Here is a 26629-nt window from a genome sequence, read left to right as displayed (position 1 = left end):
TTCATTTTCTATTCTTTCTGTGTTACAGTAATTTAGATTCTTACAGAGCTGATGTGAATTGCTTAAAGTATGTTATGCTACAGTGCAATATTAAATGTTTGCAAGAATTATTTGATTTTCAAAACAAACCCTGTGACGAGAGACCATATCTGTTTGGTCTTCTCTATTCTATGTGTTCACAGTATATTCTGAAGAAAAATGATTTCCCCTTTCATTGTTACTAAAATCTTTTGCAATCAGCCACAGAATATGTTCAGTACAGTAATAATGTGTTCATGCAGAATCCTAAAAGTCTTCAGTTTTGCTAGCATTGACACTGGAGTTAGTTCAAATGCTTGATTTGCTAAGTCCCGAGGCAGAGTGAAATAACTCTTGGATTGTATCTCAGCAGGGGGACAAAGTAATCTTTTTTCTAAATAAATGTTCTTTTTATTCCACATACACTGTTAATTCTCCTCTGGGGTGGAATTTATGGCTGCCAATCAGCTGAACTTCAGAAAGGTTTGTAGTGTCAATCTTTGTTTAGTATCTCCACCAGAGCTGACGGCAGAGTTATGTTTAAGGCTGACATTAAAAGGTGACAGACTCCTTAAAAAGTCTGATTATACTAGTTCTCATACTGTATTTCTACATTTTATTTACTAGGTAAGATTTAACATTACTGAACATTTTCTAATACATTTTGAGTTTGAACATTATTAAACAGATTGGGCAAATGTAATACAAGATGTTCAGTGCTTCTAATACCTTCAATGTATCCAGTGGTTATGATCTCCTAAGCACTGTGTTTACAAAGATGAGGGAAGGTAACATTTTTTTTTAAAGAAACTGAGGTGAAAGAAAGAAAGAAACTCCTCTATAGTTACACAGCATCACTTTGTGCCAAACTAGTATCTCCTTTGTCCCAAACAACTGTCTCTCTTCCTGTCACAACAGTTCTTTGCGTTCTGGGAATATTACAGCAGAAAGCACATATTCATTTTTAGGACTTTTAGTAGTCAATTTCTGAATGGCAAGCTAGTATTAGTGTGACCAGAGTGTGATACTCTGTCTTACCTTAAATCTTGCTCGAAGTATTTTTGCTGTGTACCATGGATAAAATGTTTGCTGTCCTCTGCCTCACAACTGTTTTCTCCATATACTGCCATCTCTAAGTGCTTTGATTACTTCAGGTTGCCACACTGTGCATTAGGTTTTCAGAATTGCTCAGGAGTAGCTGAGTGATTGAAATAAGAGTAAAATGTGCCATAATCCACAGATTCTCCTATAACACTCAACAACGTTGTTGATGAACTTGGCTATAGTGAAATACTTAATAGTTTTCCACAGACTTCAAATACTTGTAGGCCTTCATCCTACATAAAAACATATAAACAATAAAAAACAGAAAACCAACAGATATTGCGCATTTTCTTGAGAATCCATCCAGCTGTTTTGTTTTACACAGACAAGATGAGAGGTACAGTCACCCTTAGAAGAATGCCTTGGTAAAACCTGACACGTAAAAATACTATAAGAGAGCAATGTGCGAACAGAATTTGCTTTCACTCTTATAAGCATATTATTCTTATTCATGTTGCATCTAATATTTCTCTTTCAGAAATCCAAAATCTCCACTTATGACAAGATGTGGGCCTTCATGAGTAGCAGGAGGCAGTCAGTACTTGTCAAAAGTAATGAAGAAGGTATCCAGCGTGTGCTTACCTCTGATTATGCATTTTTAATGGAGTCGACAACCATTGAGTTTGTCACACAGCGGAACTGTAACCTGACACAGATTGGAGGCCTGATAGACTCAAAAGGTTACGGTGTTGGAACTCCCATGGGTAGGTGATATGTCATCCATTTGTTCTCCATTCATTAATCTTAGTTGCTGCAGTAGCATAGAAAAGCTCCAATACAGTGTTGCTTTCTCTACATTGCTAACATTTTTTTTCATTCTCTTTTTCCCACCTGGGGAAATATTACATATTTTATCAACATTTATGGATTGTATTGAATTTTTTAAACAGAAAATAATAGTTACTTTGTAAAGAATTGGACATTTTCATATGATATTTTTCTCTTACATGGTGCCTTCCATATGTTCAACAACAAGAACAAAAAGTACTTTTCACAGCAGTTTATTTTATTAAAAAATAGTTTTAAAATGTTGATCTCTTTAGAGAAAGAGGTGCTAGTAGTACAAGGCTTGCATTAGCAAATGGGGATAATGCTTCTATACTGAGAGGGCTGATCACTGAGATTCTTAGAACAGGAGGAAAGATTCCATAACATGCCATGTATAATCCACAGACAGAAGGAATACTGAAATAACCTTTTTTTGCAAGACCTATGGTTTTGCAGATCAATTCCAATCCTGTAAATGTTTTCCAGGTGAAGTGTTCTTGACTAGGTACCAAACTTTTGTTGGAAGATTAGAAGCTAACTACAGACATTAGTTTTGCTGCTAGAATCCACAGGATGGAATTCAGCAGGCACTGAGGTGGTTAGTTCCCATTGACTGCAGTGATTTTTGAAGGACATAAGCTGAGGATTTGGCTTAGATTTCAGAATAGATGGGAATAAAAAATGGCGTGACACAAAGACTCTGTCAGTACTGCACAATGATCCTACTTAATATTGTAAGATCATTCTGCTGACTTCTTTGCAAGGCCAGTATTTATTTTAACTTTATTTTTAAGAAGAATTTATCTCTTTGTGATTGATGAGGATATGTTTTATGCTTTTCTCAAATAGGTCTTTCACTTGGTACTGCTTTTATCTGTGTTAATAGTATACACTACATCATTGTATGGGGAAAGTTGTGTCAGTACTTTAAATCAAGAACATGGTAAGGAAGGTTAAGAAATAAACTTTACTGGAATATCTTGGATAAAGAGGTAGCTAGTATTATCAAATATAGGTTTCCCTATATGTTGTAGATATTTACTGCAAATTTAATAACATCTTTATAATTTTCATCATTTCAGTAATTTGCTATGAAATGGACATCTCCTGCAGAAATTATGATTCTGTTCATTCTGTCTTCAAACATTTAGTTGTTAGGAATCTAGTTTTAATCCATATACCAAATTTTCCACACTCTTCTATTGTGGCTTCTTATATTGCTGAATGTGTTCTGTAGATGTACAAGTGCCAGAAGGGACTGGACTTCAGTCCTGCTGCTCTTTTTGACATCTCATATTTTCTGATATATAAACCTTTTGGTTTTTGGAAGGTGAAAACCAACATCCATTTAGGTTTAGTATGGGGAAAATTAAATCTTAGTAATAGTTTAAAATCCTTGAACAAGCTGCATGCAAACTTGTGAAGCATCTGAAGCATGCCCCAGAAATATAAGTGCCCATGGAAGTGCCAAAGTGATACGAATCAGAGACCAGGCTATTTTACAAATTATTTTGCTTATGTGTAAATCAGAGAAGCGGCATAAACGCCAGAGAAAACAGATGAAAAACAATGATAAAGCCAGAAACAGACTTCTAGAGCTAAAGTTTAGAGGAAGAAGTATTAGATGTAAAGAGGCAAAGAAGCAAGTAAGTAAAATGTCTTTTGGTCATTGTCCCTTACCTTATTTGAGGAGACCAGGCACTATGCGTGCACTATTTCTTCATTAACTGTGAATCATATCAAAGACATTATTCAGCTCTTATTCATCTGCCAGATTCCAAGCAATAACAAATTGTCTGTGTCAAGAGAAATAATAGTGTTGTACAAAGGGATCTGTGAGCTGACAAGTGTCTTGAATCAAGATGAAACTAATAGAGGACATACCTGCAGGAATCAGAGATCACCAAAGGAGATAAAACAAGAGTTGAAACAGTGTTAAACTTAGCAAAAGATGTTGACGTAAGATCTAAAAAAAAGATGAGGCCTTCATAAAAGGAAATATAACAAAACTTAAAATAAAATGTAAAGTAAGGTTTTTCACAAAAGAAATGAAGATACAATAAAACCACATCTAGAGCTTTCCCAGAACAGCTAAGAATAAGAGATTAATCCTGTGTTTGGGCAGTATCTATAAAATGCTATCCAGAGAACTAAAATTTATAAAAGTTTTGTATCCTGTGTATTAACCACATAGTCTCAGAGCAAAGAGATTGGGTAGCTTCTGCTAAAATAATGCATAGTTCATACACACATTTGAAAGGAAACCTTGTGAAGAAGCATATCCATAGTGCCTGTCAGAATAATTTTTGTTAAATATATTGTTTTATTGAAGCTAAAAAATCTTACAGAGCAGTGGATAATACAAAAGAAACTCATGCATTATAGCTAATCTCATTTCTACAGGAAAAAATAATTCCGGAGTCTTTAAAAGAACTGATGACATGATTAAATCTACAGAAGTAGATTTCACCATTATTTAATGGTTATGGAAGAAGTTTATAGACACACAACTGAGTAATATCTTTTTAGAGTTAATAATCCTAAGAATAACTTGTCAAGTGCTTGGAAAACTACAATGTAGTGGTTTCACAAGCAAAGCACATGTTACTGCTTGTGCCTGTTTGGGAAGCAACAGATCTCTGAGCAGAACAATACAGAACTATTTGTATTAGAGGCATGGTATCTGAAAGATATAGATGTCATCTCCCCAAATTTACAAGAATATCCAGTTTATCTCCTGGAATAGTGGCTTGAAGTTGCAGAAATATTTGCACGTAAGATTAAATTTGTAGAATCCAGTTGTTAAAGACCTTATGTCGAATACCGTAGGATGGATATGGTTACTTTTGGAGAACAGTATCAAAGGAAGTAGGTGCAACATACCTTTTTCCTTTTGAAGGCTAATAGAATAATAGTTAGTGAGAACATAATTTCCTTGAGTCTAAGTAGCTACAAGCAGAAAATATAAAAGCTTTCCTAACAGAAAAATATACTATCAGACTAGTTTATGATAGGGTAATGGAAAATGTAGTTTATGATAGGGTAATTGGAAAATGCAACCACCCAAATATAGCACCAGCTTAGAGTACTACAGTAAAAGCTCTCTGCTCACAATATGAAAGTTTTAAATTCAGAGAAAGAAAGTTGCACAAGATCAGGAGAAAAAACCAGCAGATCAGGCAGTGTATAGGTATCAACTCCTTCCAAACACACCAAAGAAGCAAAATCTGAGTTTACATGATTATTTCAATCCCTCTAAAAGCATTAGTGAAGTAAACAAAGTGTATATTGCTAACATGTAGCCTTGATGAAGGAAATTGGAAACGGTGTACTTTTGGCACAAAGTAGGATCAGTGTGCACCTTTAAAATCAACAGAATACACTGATATTTGGAATAGGTGCAAGGCAGCATTCTGTATGATATCTTTGCTGTTAGCTTTATTGAATACATCACATATGACACCCGCAGCACTGAAAAATAAACTAGAGGTGGTGAATTTGATAAGTTATACATACAATAATGATTCCCATGATACATGTTTATAAATTAACAGTCTTGTATATACTTGAATTCATTTTCAGTCAGACACCTCTGTGCTAGGCTAGAAAAATTTCATTTATAATGAAAAGAGAAGGGAAGGACAGACCTGGGATGAGTTGTTTGACAGCAACTGATACTTTGGAGCAGATAAGGCAGAACCTGTTTGTAACTGGGGTTGTGTTTGTTTTGTTTTATTTTCCATCTTTGCAACTTTGTTTATAGGTTTGTAACCAAGAGTGCAACACGTGCTTTGCTAGAGCACGTCTGGGTTTTTTTCTTCCAGTTTGAAGCTCCACATGCCAGAGTTTTGTATTGGCTTTATTCTGGCATGTGCTATTAGGAGGCACTATTTTGCCAGTCCTGTGTTCTTCATCAATGAATCTGGTAGATAGGAAAACTTTTGTTAACATGCATAAAGTTTGAAGTATTCTGTATAGTTTATTTCTAATAATAAATATATGAATATGTATCATGTACAATTATCTATTAGAAATATATATTTCTTTTAGTGGTTGGAATTTGGTTTTGTGTGAGCATACACGTCATCATCCAAGGGTGGTATTCAAGGGACGAAGCAGGGGGGGAGGGGGGGAAGAAGAAAGAGAGAGAAAGAGAGAGAGAGAAAAGACACAGAAAGCAAATGAACAAGGGGTGGGGTGGGGAGAGAGAGAAAACAAACCCTTTGGGTATGCAGAATGACTTCCACTTTTAATGAGAGATCCTCTAAAGTGTTACTTATCACCTCCAGTAGTTTTAAATGTCCCATTTCTTCATCATGCATGATAAAGGTGTTTAAAATTGAGTTTGTTCTTTAATAAATCCCAGTTGGGATAAATTTACCATTGCAAAGGATTCCTAAATGTTTATGATACTTCCACGTGCTTATGGCCTTCATATCAAACATAAATTGTAAATTTTTTCAAAAAATCCTAGTCTATCCAGCAATATACATTTCATGCGCTACTGAAACACAATTAATATGACTTTCCTATGGTCAACATACTGTAAAACACAGTAATATTATGTGACAAATGCTATTTTCCATAATGAGTATTTATTAACATCATTGTTAATGTGAAGTGAACCATGTGAAAGGTTAAAAATTTAGCTTCTATGCACTCTATATTAAGGCCTTAATGATCTGCAAAGCTACTTTTCACTTTTTTTTTACTTTTTACTCTCCAATTGGAAGAAACATTTGAAATCATCTCTTGGAGAAAAGCAAATCTTCATGTCTCGGGGATGGTTTCAGGTTCTAATTCCTTTTCCAAATTCCTGTTTCTCTTCAGCATGTTAGACAGTGGGCTACTTTCCATCTGGGCAGATATTCTATTGAATTGCTAGTTGCTTCTATGTTGAACCTGGAGTATATAAATGGCTGACAAGTGTATATGTCAAACACATTCCATATGAGCAGATCTACCGAGCATGTACCTTTCAGATAATCTGCACTTATGTGGCAAATCAGGACTATCCTGTATATGCCAGACAAACTCTGTATGTGTGGAGATACATGCAAAGTAATGCCTTTGACATTTTGAAAGTGAAAAACAGTAGGTGTAAGTAATCCTAAAAATTTGCATATATTTCTTCTAACTCTTAAGAAATACAAAGTAGAAAGTGATCTTTGAGAGATATGCTGTATATAATAAATTAGAGCTAGTAATTTCTCTGCTGTTTCTCTGTGATTGTTGAGCTCTGGAAAGTTACAGAATTAGATTAAGAGAGGGCTTTAGCTGTATAGCAGTGGTGTTCCTATAATATCTGATAATGGTGGGGTGAAAAGCAGTTTGAGAAAAAGGTGAAATACACATTTTTTTATCCTTTCTTCCTGTGCAGTTATTACAAGAAAATAAATTGTGCTATTAATATTAATAATATCTCAGTTGCAACACAGTGAGCTGAATCTGTTACATGACCCTCTTTACTTTTACTATTTTTTTTACTTTTCCCTTACTGTGATTAAACTATAACTTTTGCTACTACAGCATATAACCGTTTGTGTCCCTGATCTTTCCATACTGATGGACTATCAAGATGCCCTGAAAAATGCTGGAAAGGGTTTGAGGCTCAGATCTTTAATTGTTAACTTGAAAATTGTTAAAAAAAAAAAAAAAAAAAAAAAAAGTGTTCTCCCCTAACTATATAGAGGCTCTTCACTGTACATGGGGATAAAATACAACTCTCAGGATATAAATGAAATTAAACAATATATTTTGGGGTCCACATACCAAGTGGATAAAGCCATGAATGGTTCATTGCCAAGCTAAGTCTTATGGAACTACCCATTATACAAAGCTGCAATAACTTGCGATAGTAAAACAGATCCAGGTATCAAAATTTATTCATGTAAGTACATAAAATGTATCTGCACAGTGTATATTTATATGTTCACAATAGAAAGCTGGCAGCTACTGTGATACAAACAAGTTATACCTCCCATGTCAAAAAGAAAAGTATATGAATAAAATAAACAGCCTTCCAGCAGAGTTGCCTTGGCTGCAGACCCCAGATATCAGTATACTCACTTAAGTTCAAAGGATGAAATGAAACTTCAAGGCTTTCATGTTCTATTGATTCAGAGGTGCCATTTTTAGTGAAGTTCTCTTTTCTGTAAATTCTAATGAAATATCAAATAAAATGTCTTTGTTTACAAATATTTTTATTTCTTAGAGAAAAAATATATTTTTCACAGTACATTGTTCTTAAAGATTCTCAAAATTTTGCCCACTCAACTATGACTTCCAAAAAGTCTATTTGGCCAACTAATGTAATGTGCAGATCACTTGCACATAGAAATTTCTTTACATACTTTTGCACAATGTAGTTCATCTTAACTTCTTTTTTTTACTTGGGCATTCAAATCTTTTATTTTTGGCAAATCAGAGCCAAGAATGGGGTTGGCTTTCCTTTCTTTTTTTTTTTTTTCTTTTTTGAATTTCAGTCAGCTGTGTAGCATGTAATTAAAATGTTGTTTGGAGTAAGCACATTTTGAAGACAGTAGTATTCATATAATTTCATCAGACATAGAATCTAGAAAGAGTATTTCACACTCCACTCACTTAAATTAAAGATTTCACTGCAGAAAAAAAGGTTTTCAGGCAATAATTTATGATCTGCTATTTCATATCTTCTCTAGGAATATGACTACATGAATTATTTATATTTATCTAAGCCATTAATAAATGCAATACAATAGTGTTCTTCCTACCCCAGTGATATGTTGCTGGATTCAAATAGAATTTAAACAAATAGTGTAATGAGCAAATGTATAACACTTAATTATCATGTTGTATCGAATAACACTGTATAGGTTCAGCTGATTTATATTGCCTATGCTGTCCCTAGGGAGTGACCTAGAAAAAATATTCACAGTAAAAGTTTTTATTTTATAATATTGAAATTTTTTAACTGACCTGACCGTGTTCTTAATGCAGGTATTTTACAAAAGATTTCATTACCTGCCATTTTCATTTAAGTGCATGTTTCCAAATATAGAAAATTTTAAATGAAGACACAGTGGGGAATATAAATTACTTAAGAGCAAAAGCTTTCAATAGATGCTTGTAATTTCAAAGATTAAAACTTAATGTAGTAAAAATACGAACAAATAAATTACTCTTATTTCCTAAATATGCAATAGAAAGTGAAAAAAGATATCATGAAGATGATTTCAAAATAGCCTTAACTCTCCTCTTAGAATTCATTCAGCCTCCTCCCTTGCTGCATTTGTCATTCCAGACAGAGATTTGCAGCCTGGCTTTGTAATCATCTAAAAATTAGTTTACTTTTCGAGCTTGCCTGTAAAATAAAAAGTACATAAAATTGGAGTAAATGGCTTGTAAGTGTAAGAATAACACTTCATCATCCTATAGATGTGTAGGACGTTGTCTCCTGTGTTTTGTCTAGCTTTTAAAAGACCAAAGCCTTGAATTCTACAGCTAAATGTGTGAATCAACTGGTTTTTTTAGCAGTTTTTACACTTAGAACATGAACTACATCCAAATTAATATTTTAAACAAATGCTCTGAATGTTTTCTAGTAAAAAAATCTATTATGTTATTACATATTTAGAACATAGTGGTGCTAGAAATTTTTCCTGCTCTAGGTGCTACCTTTAACTGTGGTAAAATGAAGCCCAGTTTAACAGAGATTAAAGTATGAATAGAAAGCCTTTCGTTTTCCAGAAATTACCTAAAAATGAATCTCAAAATTGAAGGTACAGTTGTCCATAGTCAGACATTATAGCCATCACCAAAGTAGGGGGCCAGTCTATTCTTTAAACTCTGATTGAATGAGAACGTATAGTATGTTTATCCTGCAGTTGTAGATTCTTCTGAAGGGAGTGGGATTATGACACAGATAAGTATCATAATGTTAATGAGTTCTGGGCCCCACAGTTTAAGAAGGATGTTAAGGTACTTGAATGCATTCAGAGTAGGGCAACAAAGCTGGTGAAAGGCCTGGAAGGCATGTCCTATGAGGAGCAGCTAAGGTCTTGTCTATCCTATCCTATCCTATCCTATCCTATCCTATCCTATCCTATCCTATCCTATCCTACCCTATCCTGTCCTGTCCTACCCTACCCTATCCTGTCCTGTCCTGTCCTGTCCTATCCTATCCTATCCTGTCCTGTCCTGTTCTATCCTTTTCTATTCTGTTCTAGCACTTGGATGCCATTGTTTATGCAGTTTTCTTTTTCTTTTTCTTTTTCTTTTTCTTTTTCTTTTTCTTTTTCTTTTTCTTTTTCTTTTTCTTTTTCTTTTTCTTTTTCTTTTTCTTTTTCTTTTTCTTTTTCTTTTTCTTTTTCTTTTTCTTTTTCTTTTTCTTTTTCTTTTTCTTTTTCTTTTTTCTTTTTCTTTTTCTTTTCTTTTTCTTTTTCTTTTTCTTTTTCTTTTTCTTTTTCTTTCTTTTTCTTTTTCTTTTTCTTTTTCTTTTTCTTTTTCTTTTTCTTTTTCTTTTTCTTTTTCTTTTCTTTTTCTCTTTCCTTTTGTTTTTCTTTTTCTAATTTTAATTTTAATTTATTTGTATTTGCATTTTTTCTTTGTTGTTTTCCTTTTGTTTCTCTTTTATTTTTCTTTCTCTTTTTCTTTTTCTCCTTTCCTTTTTCGTTTTTGTTTTCCTTTTCCTCTATCTCTTTTTTCTCTTTGTCTTTTTTTGCTTTCATTCTTAGATGAGATTACAAGACTCCCTGAAAGGTTTGATTTGGAATGTTTTATTTTAATTGCTGAGTGCCTACACCTTGCTTTAGTATTCCCAGTATGTTTTAGTGTAGCGGATATCATCAGGCCAATCACATTTTTTTGATTCTTGCCAATGTTCAGTTCTGATAGAGTTTTCATCTTCTAACCAATCTTCTTGGTTAGAAAATGAAGCTCTCCCTTGCCCTTCCAAATGCTTTATGGGGACAGATTTGCAGGAAAAGACAGACTTTTTTCCCTAAACAAGTGTTTGATGAGAGTCTTTAGCATGCTTGATGCTTCCATTCTATGTGGTGCTCTTTATTGTTGCTGCACAGGTGCACAAACACACACAGATTTTCAGTCTGTTCCTCTTTTTTAATCGACTTCTATTAGAAGCAACAAGGCTAGTAAAGATTTATTGATCTGATTCTGGGAACCAGATCAGTTATTTAAAAAAACAAACAAACAAACAAACAAAAAACCCCAAACACCCCTCACCCCCCAGGCATAACATTTCTGTCTATAACATACCTGAATAAGAAAGTAAGGCTGAAGTTTCACTGTCATTTTAAACTGGCATAGGGCTGCTGCATTTTGCAAAAACTGACAGCTATATGAGCTGGTTTAGTGACCTAAACTGGCAGAAGACTGTTCATCTTTTTTCACAAAATTAATTTACTTCATGTTTAACTATGTAGCTGTTAATGAGGGTGGATGAGAACTACTCATAGTATGAAGGAAACAGTGACAGCAAACAAAGTGGGATGTGGAAGAGGAAATGGGATTTCTGCACAGCCGGCTGTTAGACTGAGTCTGAAGACAATCCTGAGAGCCTTCCCTGTTTTGTGATAGTTGCAAAAAGCTGCAATGTATCTCTCAGTGGCACAAATAAAACAGCTATACTTTAACAGAAGTGAGTAGTTGTGGGGTGGAGTGGAGCTGTAAAAGCAAGTTTTCCATATTTTAAAAAGCCTTCTTTTTTCCATGCCTCATATTCATTCTATCTCAAACTTTGCAGAGCTTGAGCAGTACAGTTTTCATCCCCCTTCACATTGGTGCTTCTTCAATTTTTTCTTCTTTTTGTCTTTTCTCCTGGAGATCTAGGCTAAAAATCAAAGAACATTATGGCAGCATGAGAGCCACAAGAAATGAAAACACTGACTTGTATTAAATACCTGTTTTTAAAAAAAAAGATCCATAGCATACTTTCAAAATTAACTGTTTGGAATTTATCAACATTCCTTACTCTCTGAAGTCAAGCACTTACTGTAGCTAGGGCTGTTTTCTGTGTCCTAACATCATTCTCTTTTCACACCTCCACCAAACTGAAAAGGTGACATGTTTTGAAGAGGCATGTTTTAAAAACTTTCCTTAAATCTCAGGCAAGACTAGAAAGCAATGACATTGAGCACAATGACTGCCACTAAGCATGACTGGCACATTCCTTTCAATTAATTTGTACATTTGGCAGCCAGTGATCAATGCAGAACATAATTTTAAACATTTTTTTTCCAGGAGAAACAAGGCAGGGTTTTTTTTAAATGTTTCCATTACTTGTCTTAAACATTGAACAATTTTCTTAAATCAGAATCATATGTTGCCTTATTTGAAGAAACACAATAAGAAGAACAGCCTAGGCTCCAAAGATACAGTCAGTGAGATCTTGCTTTGCTTCTACTCCTGCAGTAACTCAGTTGTGTTTGTCATTGACTAGTAAACAGAAGGTCTAGACTTTTTACACATCTATTTTTAAATATGTTTATGTAAAACCAACAAAGCCACAGATGTGAATGATGTAGGAACCTTTCAAAAAGCAAGCAGTTCCAAAATTGAAAGGAATAACAGGTAAATGATGTATTAATTTAGTGCCCAAAATTGTTAATGGTACACTTGCTTAACATAACTGAAACTAAATTCTACATATCTGAAAATACTGAACAGCTCAGAAGTTTAAAATTTGCATTGATGAAAATATATTCCTGGATTTCCTCTGCAAAATACTAAACTCAACAGTCAACACTGGCTTTCAATTTAATCATTATTGAGATTTCAGACTCTGCAGCTATTTCCTGTTTATATTGTGTGGGACACTGAGGATATCTGAACTATCCTTGTCTATTACCTGTTGTAAAGTACTGCTCCTGGAGAAAAATTTCCATCTTACAGTCCAGCACTCTGTCTACATAGAAAATGTGCATATGTGTTTTTATATATATATATATATATATATATATATATATAAAATAAATTCTTAGGTAATTTCAAATAATAATTGTAATGAAGACTGTGAAATTTTTGCACTCTGAACTTCAATACTAAATGTATAAACATTGTCCCCTGCCTATAGTTTTCAAAATCTAATGCACTACAAAAAAATAATATTAAAAAAATCTAAGCAATCATTTGGTTTTATTGTTAAGACACCCTAGCTCTCTTGAAGCTACTTGTTACCTTCAGACCATAGAAATTATGTAATATGAGCATTTTTTTCCAGTCCTTGGAGATGAGACATATAAACAGATCTGTCTCTGTAGGAATAAATAGGAAACCATGTACCAAATCAGGAGGTCTTTTTCTTCTGCTTGCCTGCACTTAATCTGTAATCCTTCATATAATTTGAACTGTAATATTCATCACTTATACATGCATAAAAGTGCTGAGCTTCAGTTCTTCTGTAACTAAAACAAATTAATACATTTGTCTTCATTAGTTGAACATAATGCACAAGAAATAGGTGCAAATTATTTATTTTTATGCAGGTCAAACCATGTATTGAAACTAATTTGAGAATTTCAACTGCTTGAGCAGTTAATTTATTGTTGCTGAAATGTAAGAATGTGTAGCTAACATATTTGATGAAAGAACTGTTTTTTATAGTTACCTCAGAAGTATGAGCATATTTAAGCACTATCTGAGAGGCATGCTAAGAGACTGAGCTTTATATCGATAAAGAATTGCCAAAACACTTAATGTCCAGTAGCTGTTGCGAGCAGACTGCCTTGGAGAAGTGATTTCTAGTAGGAATTTACTGAACAGGTGTAACTGAAGCAAAGACATTATTAAAACTTTAGTGTTGATTTTATAGTGCCTAGGGCCATATGTATGTATTGCATTGTCAAAGGCTCATCTACAAATGTAAAATGTCTCTGTCCTCATATGTCGTCGCCCTTAATTAGAAACAAACTAGTGTGTTGCATCCCAGCACATGGTGTTTGCATGGTTTTAGGCATTCTTGCTCTGAAAAAGCTGCAGCATCAGCTATTTATTTTGTTCGTCTAGCATTTCTTGGCTAAGTATTCCTTTTTCACTGCCTATTAGAAGGGGGATCTCATTTCCCAGCAACCCAGGCTCACTGAATAAGTATCACCCTCCACCCAATGTCCTGTAGCTTAACAGAAGTAAACAAGCTTCTGTAGTAAACAGAAGCTATTGGCTGTCTTTTGGTTTGAGCCTACCTAGTTTCATTTTCTGCACCCAAATGATTCCCTGGTAATGGAAAAGAAATTTAAAATTCTGAAAGCTCTTCATAAATCTGAATTCTCGCTATCATCTCATCCAGCCCCACTGTTGAGGACAGGATTCACCAAGTTGGCTAGGATAAATGAAAAGACTAGCACCATGGCTTTGAATCTGTCATGGTGTTTTATAGACAAACAGAATGGTGAGTGAAACACTGAAAGCCAGTGTTTTTAAACACTCTTTGAATAGTTGAGGCTTCTTATTCTCACTGTATATGTGATGCATGCAGTTAGCTGATGCCTCCTTTTCCCAAAGATCAACCAAGAACTGACTGCCTTGCCTCTGTAATCACTTTAACCTTGTAAATCAAATTGGGGAACAGAAATATGCGTAGAAAACCTTAAAGAATCAGCTTCTCTTATTTATCAGAGGGATTAGAAATATATGGAACATCATTTAATAGAACAGTGGCAGCTGAAACTTCTTATCATGACCTATAAATGCAATATGAGACTTTGTAGGAATTCTAACAGTTCCAAAGACCTAAATTTTTTTTAAATAACTTAAATGAATATTGTCCAGATTTAAGATGGCACTGCAGTTAGATGTACCCAAGGCCACTTCATACCTCACCCATGATGAAACAGCTAATGGGAAAACATTGACATTCATTCTTTTCAGAATTTCCCTTATAGCTTGGCAGGGGGTTGGGATGTTCTGCAAAAGCATGAAATGGCTTTTCAGGTCTGGACACTTTTGTTATGACCTTACACTTTTCTTGTCTTTCAATGTACTCTGCCTGCCTGCCTGCCCAAAATCTTCACATATAGCAGGACTGCATGTAGCATTTCATTAGACTTCCTTAATTCAGCTATTTATTGCTGGGTAGTGTTAGACAAATACTTCCCACAAAGGAGGCTGTATTTGCAGACCATTCATATCTGAGTGATACAGGTTTGCAAGGAGAATTGAAAAAAAAGCACTGTATAAATATGAAATACTTTTAGCTGTGGTAAAAATAATATCACTGATTTTCTCAGTACAGGTTTCAACAAAGGTATCTTCCTGTTCTGCAGCTGCACAGTTCAACAGGGTTAGAGGGATAATCATATAATTATGATCTTTTCAAACTGTCTGTGATGTTACAATGCATGAAGAGTCTTTGAAAAAAGTTACCAACTCTCGTTTGTTTGAATTCAGTATTTAATCTGCCTAAAAGCTGTGCTTTAGAGCTGTTTACAACGGTAGTTTGAGGAGGGGCTGAGAAAACTAAACTGTGTTAAAAAAGAAAAAAGAAGATAAAAGAAAAAATAGGATAGAATATGCATGTCTAATACAATAATGTAATCATGATCTGAGTATTTAAAATAGTAAAAAAAAAAAAAAGGTCTTCATTCTGTTCAGGTTATCTTGGAACTAAAAAAAGAAATAGAGAAAAATGGTGTATATTAACTATTAAACCTGTTATCATCATATCTTATTTAAATTATTAATTACAGGCAACCATTATACATGCTTTTTTTTTTTTTTAATTTACTCATTGTGGGGGATAGATATGTTTTAAGCTAGTTACAAATTAATATATTCAAGGATGTCCCCTTTCCAATCCTAAAACCGTAAGTACTTAGGAACACAAGAATTCATGAATGGCTATTGTAGTCCTAAATCTCCCATGTATTCATCTAATTTTGATATCAATTATGTAGCATACTTATAGCTGGAAAATTATGAGAAATTTAATATGAAATAAATCTCAGCTACATGATCCCGCTTGGTTACATTTCAGCTTTATAAACCTACATGAACTTTTTAATGATGGTTCTATAAAGAACCAGAAATTAGCATGAGTTGGGAATGGTTATGACTGGGGAGAAGTGAAAACAATTAGAGAACACACCACTTGTGAAAGGGTTTTGATTACATTTGGCTTAAAATACTGATTTAAAAAGTTTCCTGCCTCTTACCAGCAACTTGCCTTTTTATTAATATTTAAATCTATCTCATCTTTTAATGCATTAATCATAAATGAATAGGAAATGTAAATAAATGTTACTCATCTCTTGGGTGGCAAAACCAAGATTTTCACACCTTTCTACATTAAAAAGATCTATGTCCACTCAAAAGTTTATTAATATAGCAGTTGTTTTCAGTGTACTTGGGAAGTGTGTTTAAACTCTGTGTCTGGGATGCTTTGCTATTAATTCATATGTACCTTAGAGTTGAGAATCCTGTAATGTCTGATCATTTCATAAATATAAAACAACAAATTTGCTGTGAGGCACAGAGCTAAGAAACAGGAAGAAACCTTTCACTTAACATAACAAAGAAAGCCTGTTATCAAAGCTACGTTTAGAATCCACATCCATCTCCTGGTGTAATGCAATGATCTCAGGTTTGTTCCATACTCTTAAAAATACCTGGCCAATTGCTACTTCTTAACTAAGTGGCTAATTTTGCTATTGAGAACATCTTTTCATCAGTGGCTTTTTAAAAATTTTTTTTCATTAGTGAGCCTTGCTCATTTACTTGGAGTTAAACTGAGATCCAGATTTTGGGATCAAGCAGGATCTGCTCCTATGTCAAGTTTGCAGGAACTGTTGCCTTTTCTTTTGATTTATTTCTCTTCTCTTCACTGTGGGGTGTTGCTTGTTTCCCATGATTGCCAAAGGATTTTAATCCATCAAATCCCCAGCTACAGTAATGGCATTACTCCATGACCTGAAAAGAGTCCTCAGTGATCTTTTCTTATGTGAAAATGAACTGATTTTGAAAGTGGAGCCAGGGACTGGGAATTGACAGAATCCCTCTTCTTTCTTCATGTGTTGCTTGGAGACTTTTGAATCCACAGATAGGAAGAACGAACTGAGCTATGTTGACCCTTCTCTCTGTCGCTTCCTTCCCATCCTAATTAGAGAGGGTTAACGGAGTTAGGGAGCAGAGCTGGCTGTGACATTTAAAAGAATAACATTTCTGTGGAGTTAAAGTAAGTGCATCTCCTGTACCCAGTGACCCTGAGCTTCCTATTCCTTTTCTATGGCATGTTATAACTGTGGCTGTCAGTCTTTACTGCTGAGCGCTGACTATGCTACAGATTCCTGGAAGGTGGTTCAGGCCCTGTGATGCATGAGGCTGTAGGAAGTAGTTTTTCCATGGTCTAAACACCTACTCCACAATTACATGTAAATGAAATTCCTTCTGTCTTGTTTCTGTCAGGCCTGTAACTTCAGTATGCATGACACTTAAGAGAAACTGAACTCCACATACTGTATCACCAGTTATCCCCTAGCAAGGAATGTTTGTTCCAAAGGCCTGGACTAAATTTTGTCTTGTAAAAACAAAAGGAAAACTTCATCGTAGTAACTGATGGACAGAGATAATAGAACAATATAACAAACAAAACTTTCAGATATGATTTAACTAAGCATGCAGTCACTTTCGTGGCAGAACATTTAGTCTGTCATTCTTGATGGAGCTAAGCTATGGGATAAGTACAGAGAAATGTCGATATGCCAATGATTCCACCCATCCCCAGTAGTATAAATGGTGTCAGCCAGCATTCTTATGGAAATTTCAGATATGCCTACACTGGAGTGAGACTGTGACTGCAGCTTATATATCTGTATCCAAGCTAGCTTTAGGATAGACTGATCTGGTGTAACCACAGTGGGAATGGGCTAATGCTGAAAAAAAAGACCCTCAAAACAAAAATAACCCCAAACACCCCCCATTCTGAGTTTGGTGCTTCTTCCTTTCAACTGCTAAAACTAGAACTTGAACTGGTTGCTTTGCTCGATGTAAACTCATGGAGTAGATCAGCTTGAGTGCCATTATGCAGCAAGTGAGGGACAACCGGGGGATCAGGCTTAGCCAGCATGGGTTTATGAAAGGGAGATCCTGTTTCACTAACCTGGTCTCCTTCTATGACAAGGTGACCCGCTTAGTGGATGAGGGGAAGGCTGTGGATGTTGTCTACTTGGACTTTAGTAAGGCCTTTGACACTGTCTCACACAGCATTCTCCTGGAGAAGCTGGCTGCTCACACCTTGGATGGGTACACTCTGCACTGGGTTAAAAACTGGCTGGACGGCCGAGCCCAGAGAGTCGTGGTGAATGGAGTCAAATCCAGTTGGCGGCCGGTCACGAGTGGTGTTCCCCAGGGCTCAGTGTTGGGGCCGGTCCTGTTCAATATCTTCATTGATGATCTGGATGAGGGGATCAGGTGCACCCTCAGTAAGTTTGCAGATGACACCAAGTTGGGTGGAAGTGTCTATCTGCTGGAGGGTAAGAAAGCTCTATTGAGGGACCTGGACAGGCTGGATCATTTTGGCAGGGTCAACTGCATGAGATTCAACAAGGCAAAGTGCTGGGTCCTGCACTTTGGTCACAACCACCCCATGCAACGCTACAGGCTTGGGGAAGAGTGGCTGGAGAGCTGCTTGGCGGAAAAGGACCTGGGGGTGTTGGTTGACAGCTGCCTGAACATGAGCCAGCAGTGTGCTCAAGTGGCCAAGAGGGCCATTAGCATCCTGGCCTGTATCAAGAATAGTGTGGCCAGCAGGACCAGGGAGGTGACAGTGCCCCTGTACTCGGCACTGGTGAGGCCGCACCTCGAGTACTGTGTTCAGTTTTGGGCCCCTCACTACAAGAAGGACATTGAGGTGCTGGAGCGTGTCCAAAGAAGGGCAGCGAAGTTGGTGAAGGGTCTAGAGCACAAGTCTTCTGAGGAGTGGCTGAGGGAGCTGGGGTGGTTTAGTCTGGAGAAGAGGAGGCTGAGGGGAGACCTTATTGCTCTCTACAACTACCTGAAAGGAGGTTGTAGCGAGGTAGGGGTCGGTCTCTTCTCCCTAGTAACAAGCGATAGGATGAGAGGAAATGGCCTCAAGCTGTGCCAGGGGAAGTTTAGTTTGGATATTAGGAAAAAGTTCTTCACCGAAAGGGTGGTCAAGCATTGGAGCAGGCTGCCCAGGGAAGTGGTTGAGTCTCCATCGCTGGAGGTATTTAAAAAATGGATTGATGTGGTGCTTGAGGACATGGTATAGTGATTGACTTGGCAGTGTTAGGTTAATGGTTGGACTCGATGATCTTAAGGGTCTTTTCCAACGTGAAAAATTCTATGAGTCTATGATACTAGTCACATACAGCTTCAACACCTAGGTATTAAATGAATATCTTTCCTGTTACACGTGACTTTCTCATGCCAATAAAAATTTCAGTACTAGAAGAAGTCCTTGATGATCTAAGTTTTGTACCTAGATGCTGAATATGATGGTGTATTCCTAACTACCTTTCTCTTTTGCTTAGGCCAAGTACACAGAGTATGAAATAATATTGCAAGATAAGTAGAATAGTCTCAGAGTTTTTATTAACAAAAGAAAAAAGTAACAGGAACAAAAGATGCTATCAGTGGTGCAGGAGTGTTCAGAATGGATTTTTCTGTCTAGCAAATCAAAAGTAACATGTAACTATGTTCCATGGGCACCAACTTTCAAAATACTGGACAATTCGTAGTGATTTCTTTTGGTAAAATGCACCTGGAATGATGAACCAAAAAAGTTTCTGGTTTAACATTTTCTTAATGAAGGAGTTAGTGGAATGCTGCTATTCCTTTTTACTTATTTAGGGCCAAATTCAGTTCTACAGGTCCCAATATGCTCCAGTTCCTTTTGTAATTGATGGAAAAACAGTAAAACAGAGTAAACTAAAACAGTAAAACTAGGAGTAACCAGGCAGGAGAATTTACTAAATTATAATCTAGTCGGAAGCCTTTTCAAGACCAGCCGGATCAGCAGGATTTCAACATACTAAGCTGTATGCAGTGAAGTCTCAATATATAAAGCTTCTGTGTTCGTAATTTATGACTAAACATATCATTATGTGCATAAATCTTTATATACTGGGACTTCAGGGCAGAAAACTTATCTATGTATAACTTCTGCAGTATTTCTGAGACTTTGTTATCTTAGTTTTCTATGATGCTTCAGACAATAGAATTTTATGCAAATTTTCAGTTTAATTTTAAATTTTCATAAGTAGGTAACTGCAAATAGAAATTATTGCACCCCTTATTGAGTTTGTTGATCATAGGAAGGCACTAAGGTTTCTATAATCTATAACAGAAAGTCTTAAAATTCTTCTTCTGCCAGAAATTCTCATTCCTGCAAACAGCAGCTAGAGTGGGATCAGCAAATAATGTATAGATTATGTTCTGTAGGCCCTCCAGTCCCAGTTTGTCATGGGAATATCTCATCAGTTGCTAGAGAGATGAAAACAGTAGGAACCAGGAAAAGAGAGGGAAGAAAAAGTCAGATATTTCTGCACTGGACTTCTCCCTTTCTCTGCACTCAATGGAAGATTATATACTCATCTTTTTCCCTGATTTTGAGACGGATTTTAAAATATCACTCTGTCTATCCTCTCCTAGTCTTCCCCCCATGCACAGATTGGTAAGACTTTTTTCAACTGCTTGTCTTTTTATTGAAAGTTGAGATGTGATGTTCACATTTCTTCACATGGCAGAATTTTATTCTCTTTTTTTCCCTTCTGCTTTATTACTTTACTCTTATTCATACTGTATTTATTTTGCAAATGCATTCATACACATTGTCTGGGAGTCTTAAAGTTTCTGTTTTGATTTTTTTTTTCTCTTGAACGGTAAATTCTCTTAAATGAACTATTTCTGATTTTAAAAATTGTCAAAAAACCAGAACATGGCCTTCCTGCAACACCTCATGGAAGGGTTTGATTCATTTTTCAGTTATGTCATAGGAGTGATAATGAAAATTACCAGTTAACATCAAAAATCTTTTACTTGCTGAAATTGTTAATTTCTGCAAGAAAAATAGTTTTAACGTCGAGAGTGTAATCTGGATGCCTTGTCCATATTCTCTATTTATTTTCTCTTCATTTTGTATGGTAACTATCATCCACAGATCAGACCATGATACTTTTAGCCAATTCATATACTTCTGGGTGGATTTTCCATTGCTGGGACTTGCAATCCAGCTTGTATCAGAAAAAAATGTAGGAGCAAATAAAACCTTAGGAAATAATATTGCTGCTGTGCTTCTTTTGTTCTCTTAATAACTACCTGAATCAGCATAAACAGCATTGAAATGCCTTTTTTTCAAATATCAGATTATTAGGTGTACTCATTGTTTGTTGCAAAATGTGAATCAATGAATTTAGATCATTGTAAGTCATTCAGAAATAGAATAGAACTACAGCATTGAATGCTAGCTTTTTCATGGGTATAAAATTTTAAATGTTTAATTTAACAGCAGCAGCATGCAATGTTGGTCATCCCACATTGGTCCTTACTTGTGTCACTACTATTTTTAAGACAAGATAATAACGTATAACAAATACAAATATTGCAGTAGAAAGACCAAAGGCCCTGTAATCTGTCTACTCCACAACTATTTGTGCAAAATTTTGCAAATCACCAACAGTAAGTGATACTGTTGAACTGAATCACTATTAACTGCATGCTTCTAATGCAATCCTAGTAAACTTAACTAATTGTAGATAGGATTAGCCTGTGCTTTATGGTTTCTATCTATGAATTCCTCAGTTAATTCATTTTTTAAGTGCTTCAAATGAAATAGAACTGTATGTGTACAAATCTGGTCCCTAGAATATATAAATAATACATGAAGAATAGTTGGTACTGCCTATATTTAGACCAACAGAAAGTGTGGAAATGAAATGCAAATCAGTTTAATTAGAAAGCAGCCTGTCAGATCAGAAGATGGATTAAACTTGGTCCAAAATTATTTCTCAGAATCTAATGTTATTTATGTTGTTGTTGTTAAATATTTATAGGCAGTGTAACACTGAAAATATCCCCAAAAGATTATAGTATGCACTTACACTTCCCCAGGCTCTTGTGGGAACTCACTTTCCTTCTTCCATCTGACTGAAGAAATGTGTCAAGTACAGGGTTTTGCAGAGTTTCAGCATAATCAGGATGGTCTGAAACGGTGTGACTTAGGCCCCTGCATGCACAAGAGGGTATAAAAAAGGTTGTTTTCCTTTCTCTCTGCTTCTCCTATAGTCCTGTGTAAATACAGTTTAGCTCCTAGTACAGAGCATCATTCTTTTCTAAGCATAGAAGATAAAAGCACAAGTTCTTGCAACTTAAATACTTTGAGGCCAGCTTTTCCCACCTTTTATTCTGGAAAAAAGGGAAAGCCTAGTGTTTTGTAATTAATGGTCCTTTGTATGTTTTACTTCCATGCTGGCACAGCAATCCTTTAATATTACCTTTATTCTCGTGATAAGCTCTAGATATATAAGAAGAAATTAAAGAAATAAAGAATAAATTGAAAGAAATTCCAGAAGAAAATATATGTTTTCCAAGAGTATAAAGAGTATAAAATATCCTATCCATGCGTTCCTTCAGCTCCTTCACAGTTGATCATAGTACATGAAATAGTCAAATGGGCAGCATCTCTCTAAAGGATGCTGAGATTTTTTTTTAAAAGGTATCAGGTTAATTAAAATGCATTTTATTACTCAGCCAAAGGAAATACTGTAAAAATTATAGCTAGAAGTAGCATTATTATGACAGAAAGAAAAAGAGGAGGGATTCTTTGTAGAATTGCATTCGTATCACATGAAAGAGGGGATGCCATGCCTTTTCATCTTCTCTTTTTTTTTCTTGGGATTTCTTAACCACTTTAATGAAGAGTCTTTTGTTCCTGTTTTTGAAGGAGAAGAAGAAAAATTATGGCTTTGTTCTCTCCTTAAACATTACACAAATCTTAACATAGAAAGCACTTCTAACTGATGTGATTTACTCTCTAACATTCAGAAAAGAAAAGCTTTCTCCATTGGCATTATTCATTAATTAATGTAGATTTTAAAATACTCATTGAAAAGTCCTTATGCACTATATAAAGAAAAAGAGAGTAGATGACATACAAAGATATGACACTACCCTTTGAACTGCCCCTTGAAATATCGAAATGTTCAAAAGCTGCAAAATTATCATGTCATTTTAAAATACTGAATTATGAGAAAGAAATACATTAAAATATGAAAATTTACATCCCTGTTATCCAAACATACTTAACCTTATCTTTCTGAATGCATTGCTACCTGGTACTGTTAATAAGTAAGTGCGTGCTTGGAAGGTATCTTAAGTGCCTGACAATCTATCAAATAAAGACTTTTGTGGCTTGGTCCTGAAGCATAAATTGTTGTTTCTTCTTTTTATAAAGTAATAGTATAAAGTGTTTGTTACATATCAGACCTTGGATTAGCTTTAGGGTAACAAGCTATAAAGCAACAGCCTGTAGATTTATGTGTATTGGACTAAATCTAATGCAGCATAATTAAAAGCCTGATGGAAATTGAAAGATTAATACTATTTGGCTGGATATAATAGTCGGGCATGAAGATGTTTGAGACCATGGGACTAAGTGTGATAGGCCTTGTTGCATCAAGTTTCCTGCTTTACAGGCAACACCAGCTGGATCAAGTTTTGTGCATATGTATTTACGTGGGGGGGGGTGGGGGTGGGTGTGTATTTATGTGACCAGTGTGACCGTGGTAAGAGGTAAATGGCTTTTCAGTAAATGTTGTTTGTAGAGGATATAGTTTTTCCTGTGACGTTATATCTTATTCCTATCAGGAATAACTAACTTTCCTTAAAATATAACCCATGCAATATATGTTCCCTGTGGTCTCTTTAGGTTCTCCATACAGAGACAAGATCACTATAGCAATTCTTCAGCTGCAAGAGGAGGGCAAGCTCCACATGATGAAAGAGAAATGGTGGAGAGGCAATGGCTGCCCAGAGGAGGAAAGTAAAGAGGCCAGTGCTTTGGGAGTTCAAAATATTGGAGGAATCTTCATTGTGCTGGCAGCAGGATTGGTGCTTTCTGTCTTTGTGGCAGTGGGGGAGTTTTTGTACAAATCAAAAAAAAATGCCCAGTTGGAAAAGGTAAATATTGTCTTTTCCTATTTTATTTTACATTTGTGATCTATTTAAATAATACTTTAAGCATTTGGTAGCAAAATGTAGGTGATGCATACTGATTGTTTATTGCATAATACAGTACTTGTATAACAAAGGATCACAACAAAGTACCCAAAGTTTTACATTTACAGCTTTTAATTTGTCTTCAATGTGTTTAATTGTAGCCAGATTTCAGGACAAGTGACTATTTCTCCTCTTATTCAAGCCTGAAAAAAGACAGCTTTTTACTCCTGGAAGTTCACTGCAGTTAATTTTATGGATGAAGAAGAAATCCGAAACTGTAATGGGAAACAAATTAATCTTCTACAGATAATTCTGGTTTTCAAAAGACAAACTGTAGCTCAAAGTCAAAAATCTAAAAATGTCTCTATAGAAATGTTCTTTACAGAAGTTTATACTTGCAAAGTTGTCCTGGTAGCATCTGGAAAAGATTACATCAGCATGATTTTTTTTGGTAGGTTTACTACTGATATGATGTCCTGTCATTTCAAACTGACTCAGTTTTGAAAATTCTAGTGTTAATTTGTTCTGTACTTGCAATTTATACAACCACAATACTGTAATTGTGCCAACATTAGTAAAATTCTTGTGAAATTCTTGGTTGGAATTATCATTTTTTGCATAATAAATAAATAAATCTCTATATATGTGCCCATGTTTAAACTGAAACTCAAACTATATATTTTATTGTTATGAAATATTCTGAATTTAAAAATTCAGAGAAACTGTTGGATTTTACTAGGTCTTTTTCTTTTTTTTCTTCTTCTCCTTTTGAGGAGCTTGTGACCCATGGCAATTTCTATATTTCTATTTAGTAATGTAATTTAATAAAATCAGTAGTAAATCCAACCGCTATATTTATATTGGTATTTTTCCAGATGCTACTAGTGAATTTTTGTAACTTGAATTATTATTCAGAAAATTTACAATTTGTTTTCACTTCTTTTGAGGCAACCTTTTGGTATGCAAGTGTCCTGTTATATTGTTAAAGAAGTTTTTTTTCCTAATACACACAAAGGCAGTGTGAGGTCACAAGGTCTTAAACATAGTTTGAACATGGGTACATTTTATTAAATTGTTAAAGGACCATTTAGATCCTCTTCTTTATGACACTACAGGCTGATTCCTTTCTGTTAACATACTATTGGAATGTTATTTTTCTGAAATGAATTTGTGAGGAAAAAGATACCAATTACTTAAGTAACCCATGTAAGTCTCAATAATATTTATCTACTCCTAAGGTGGATATGGATTTCGTATGGACGTCAGTATAATTTGGTTTAGCTTTTCTGGATTTTCAACAAACACTCACTTAGAAAATTAGGACTGTTATGAAAATAATCTTGTAAGATGAGTTCAGTATTTTGCAGGGTGTGAATGAGTATCTTATGTGACAATAACAGCATGTTGGAAGTTGCGTGAGGAAGCAAACAGAAACTTCTTAATTAAGGACTTGTTTCTTTAAGCCCTATGGTTTTGTGGGTTTGTTTTTTGGGTTTGTTTTTTTTAATTTGCTTCTTTTTTATTTTTGTTTGTTAATGATGGATAGCAATAACAATGACTGAGGTATCTGACCTTTTAACAGTACTTGTACCAGAAATGTCTCATCATATCATCAAGCATTGAGATACTTTAAAAAGTTAGGAGTGAATCTGAAGCAGCTGAAAGAGTCAGGTCTCTCTCCTCTCTTTCCTCCTTGCCACCAGTCTCTTCCCTTCCCTCCCCTTCCCTCCCCTCCCCACTACACCCACATACCCTGATGTCAGGAGAACAGTAAAATTTCACTAGAACTTTACTTATGGAATGAAATTAACAGAAAATGATGCCAGCATCCCTACACACGGCCTACCCCAGCATCCCCTCATCCACTCTTCTCCCAGCACCCACAGACCTTCAGTGAACATCTTCCATCCTCTCCAAATGTAGCAGATCCCCTTTGCGTAGGAGAGGGAGTAGCAGCAGCCAAAGGGGAGATAAGCATCTGTCATCTGTCTCCAGTCTCTACATCTCCTCTGCTGGGATGTGTAAACCATGCAGTTTGTGTAAACCATGGCTATCCCACAGGGAGAGAGGAGGCACCTATTTTGGTAACATTTATAGTTTCATCCCTTTAGAATCAGAGTGTCATTCTGGCATTTGTATAATGCTTATAAACACTTAGAGAGAGGGAAGATCAAAGATCATATTAACAACCAATGAAATAAAAGAGATCAGGTAACTTCAGCTGCTGAATGTATGGAGTATCATGGGATATAAATGGGCATATTAATATGTGTGTCTGCTTTTTACTGTATACAAAATGTACAATTACACTTCTAGTGGGGAGGCAATGCAGATTTAAAGGTATAATCTAGATATGTTTTTTTAGCATTTTCAGTGTCACCCCACTCCTGGAGTGCACACATAAACAGAGACATTGGCTGGTGTGAACCTAGTTGGAGGATTGAAATCTTGAAAGGAACTGAGCTCAGAAAAGCAGCAGACAAAATTGTGTTATTTGCTAAAATCTGCTGCATCTTATAACCAAAGTGGTTCAGAACATCCATGCTCCTGATGTGCTCAAAAATCCAAAGGA

At 35.4% G+C, this 26629-nt stretch overlaps 1 protein-coding gene across 1 annotated transcript in view; it reads left to right on the top strand.

Annotated features, from left to right (window-relative positions):
- GRIK2 (glutamate ionotropic receptor kainate type subunit 2) overlaps nt 1-26629 on the top strand; it is a gene marked incomplete at both ends in the record, with an annotated part of 428838 nt that overhangs the window by 388827 nt on the left and 13382 nt on the right. The window contains 2 exons of the mRNA XM_082305204.1: nt 1601-1826; nt 23768-24018. Coding sequence (XP_082161330.1) covers nt 1601-1826; nt 23768-24018 — 477 coding nt within the window. The remainder of the gene's footprint in view (nt 1-1600; nt 1827-23767; nt 24019-26629) is intronic.

Source organism: Platalea leucorodia (assembly GCF_965183815.1).
Source record: "Platalea leucorodia genome assembly, chromosome: 3".
NCBI lineage: Eukaryota > Metazoa > Chordata > Aves > Pelecaniformes > Threskiornithidae > Platalea > Platalea leucorodia.
Note: the sequence above shows the minus strand (reverse complement) of the source record. Positions and strands in the feature narration are given on the sequence as shown.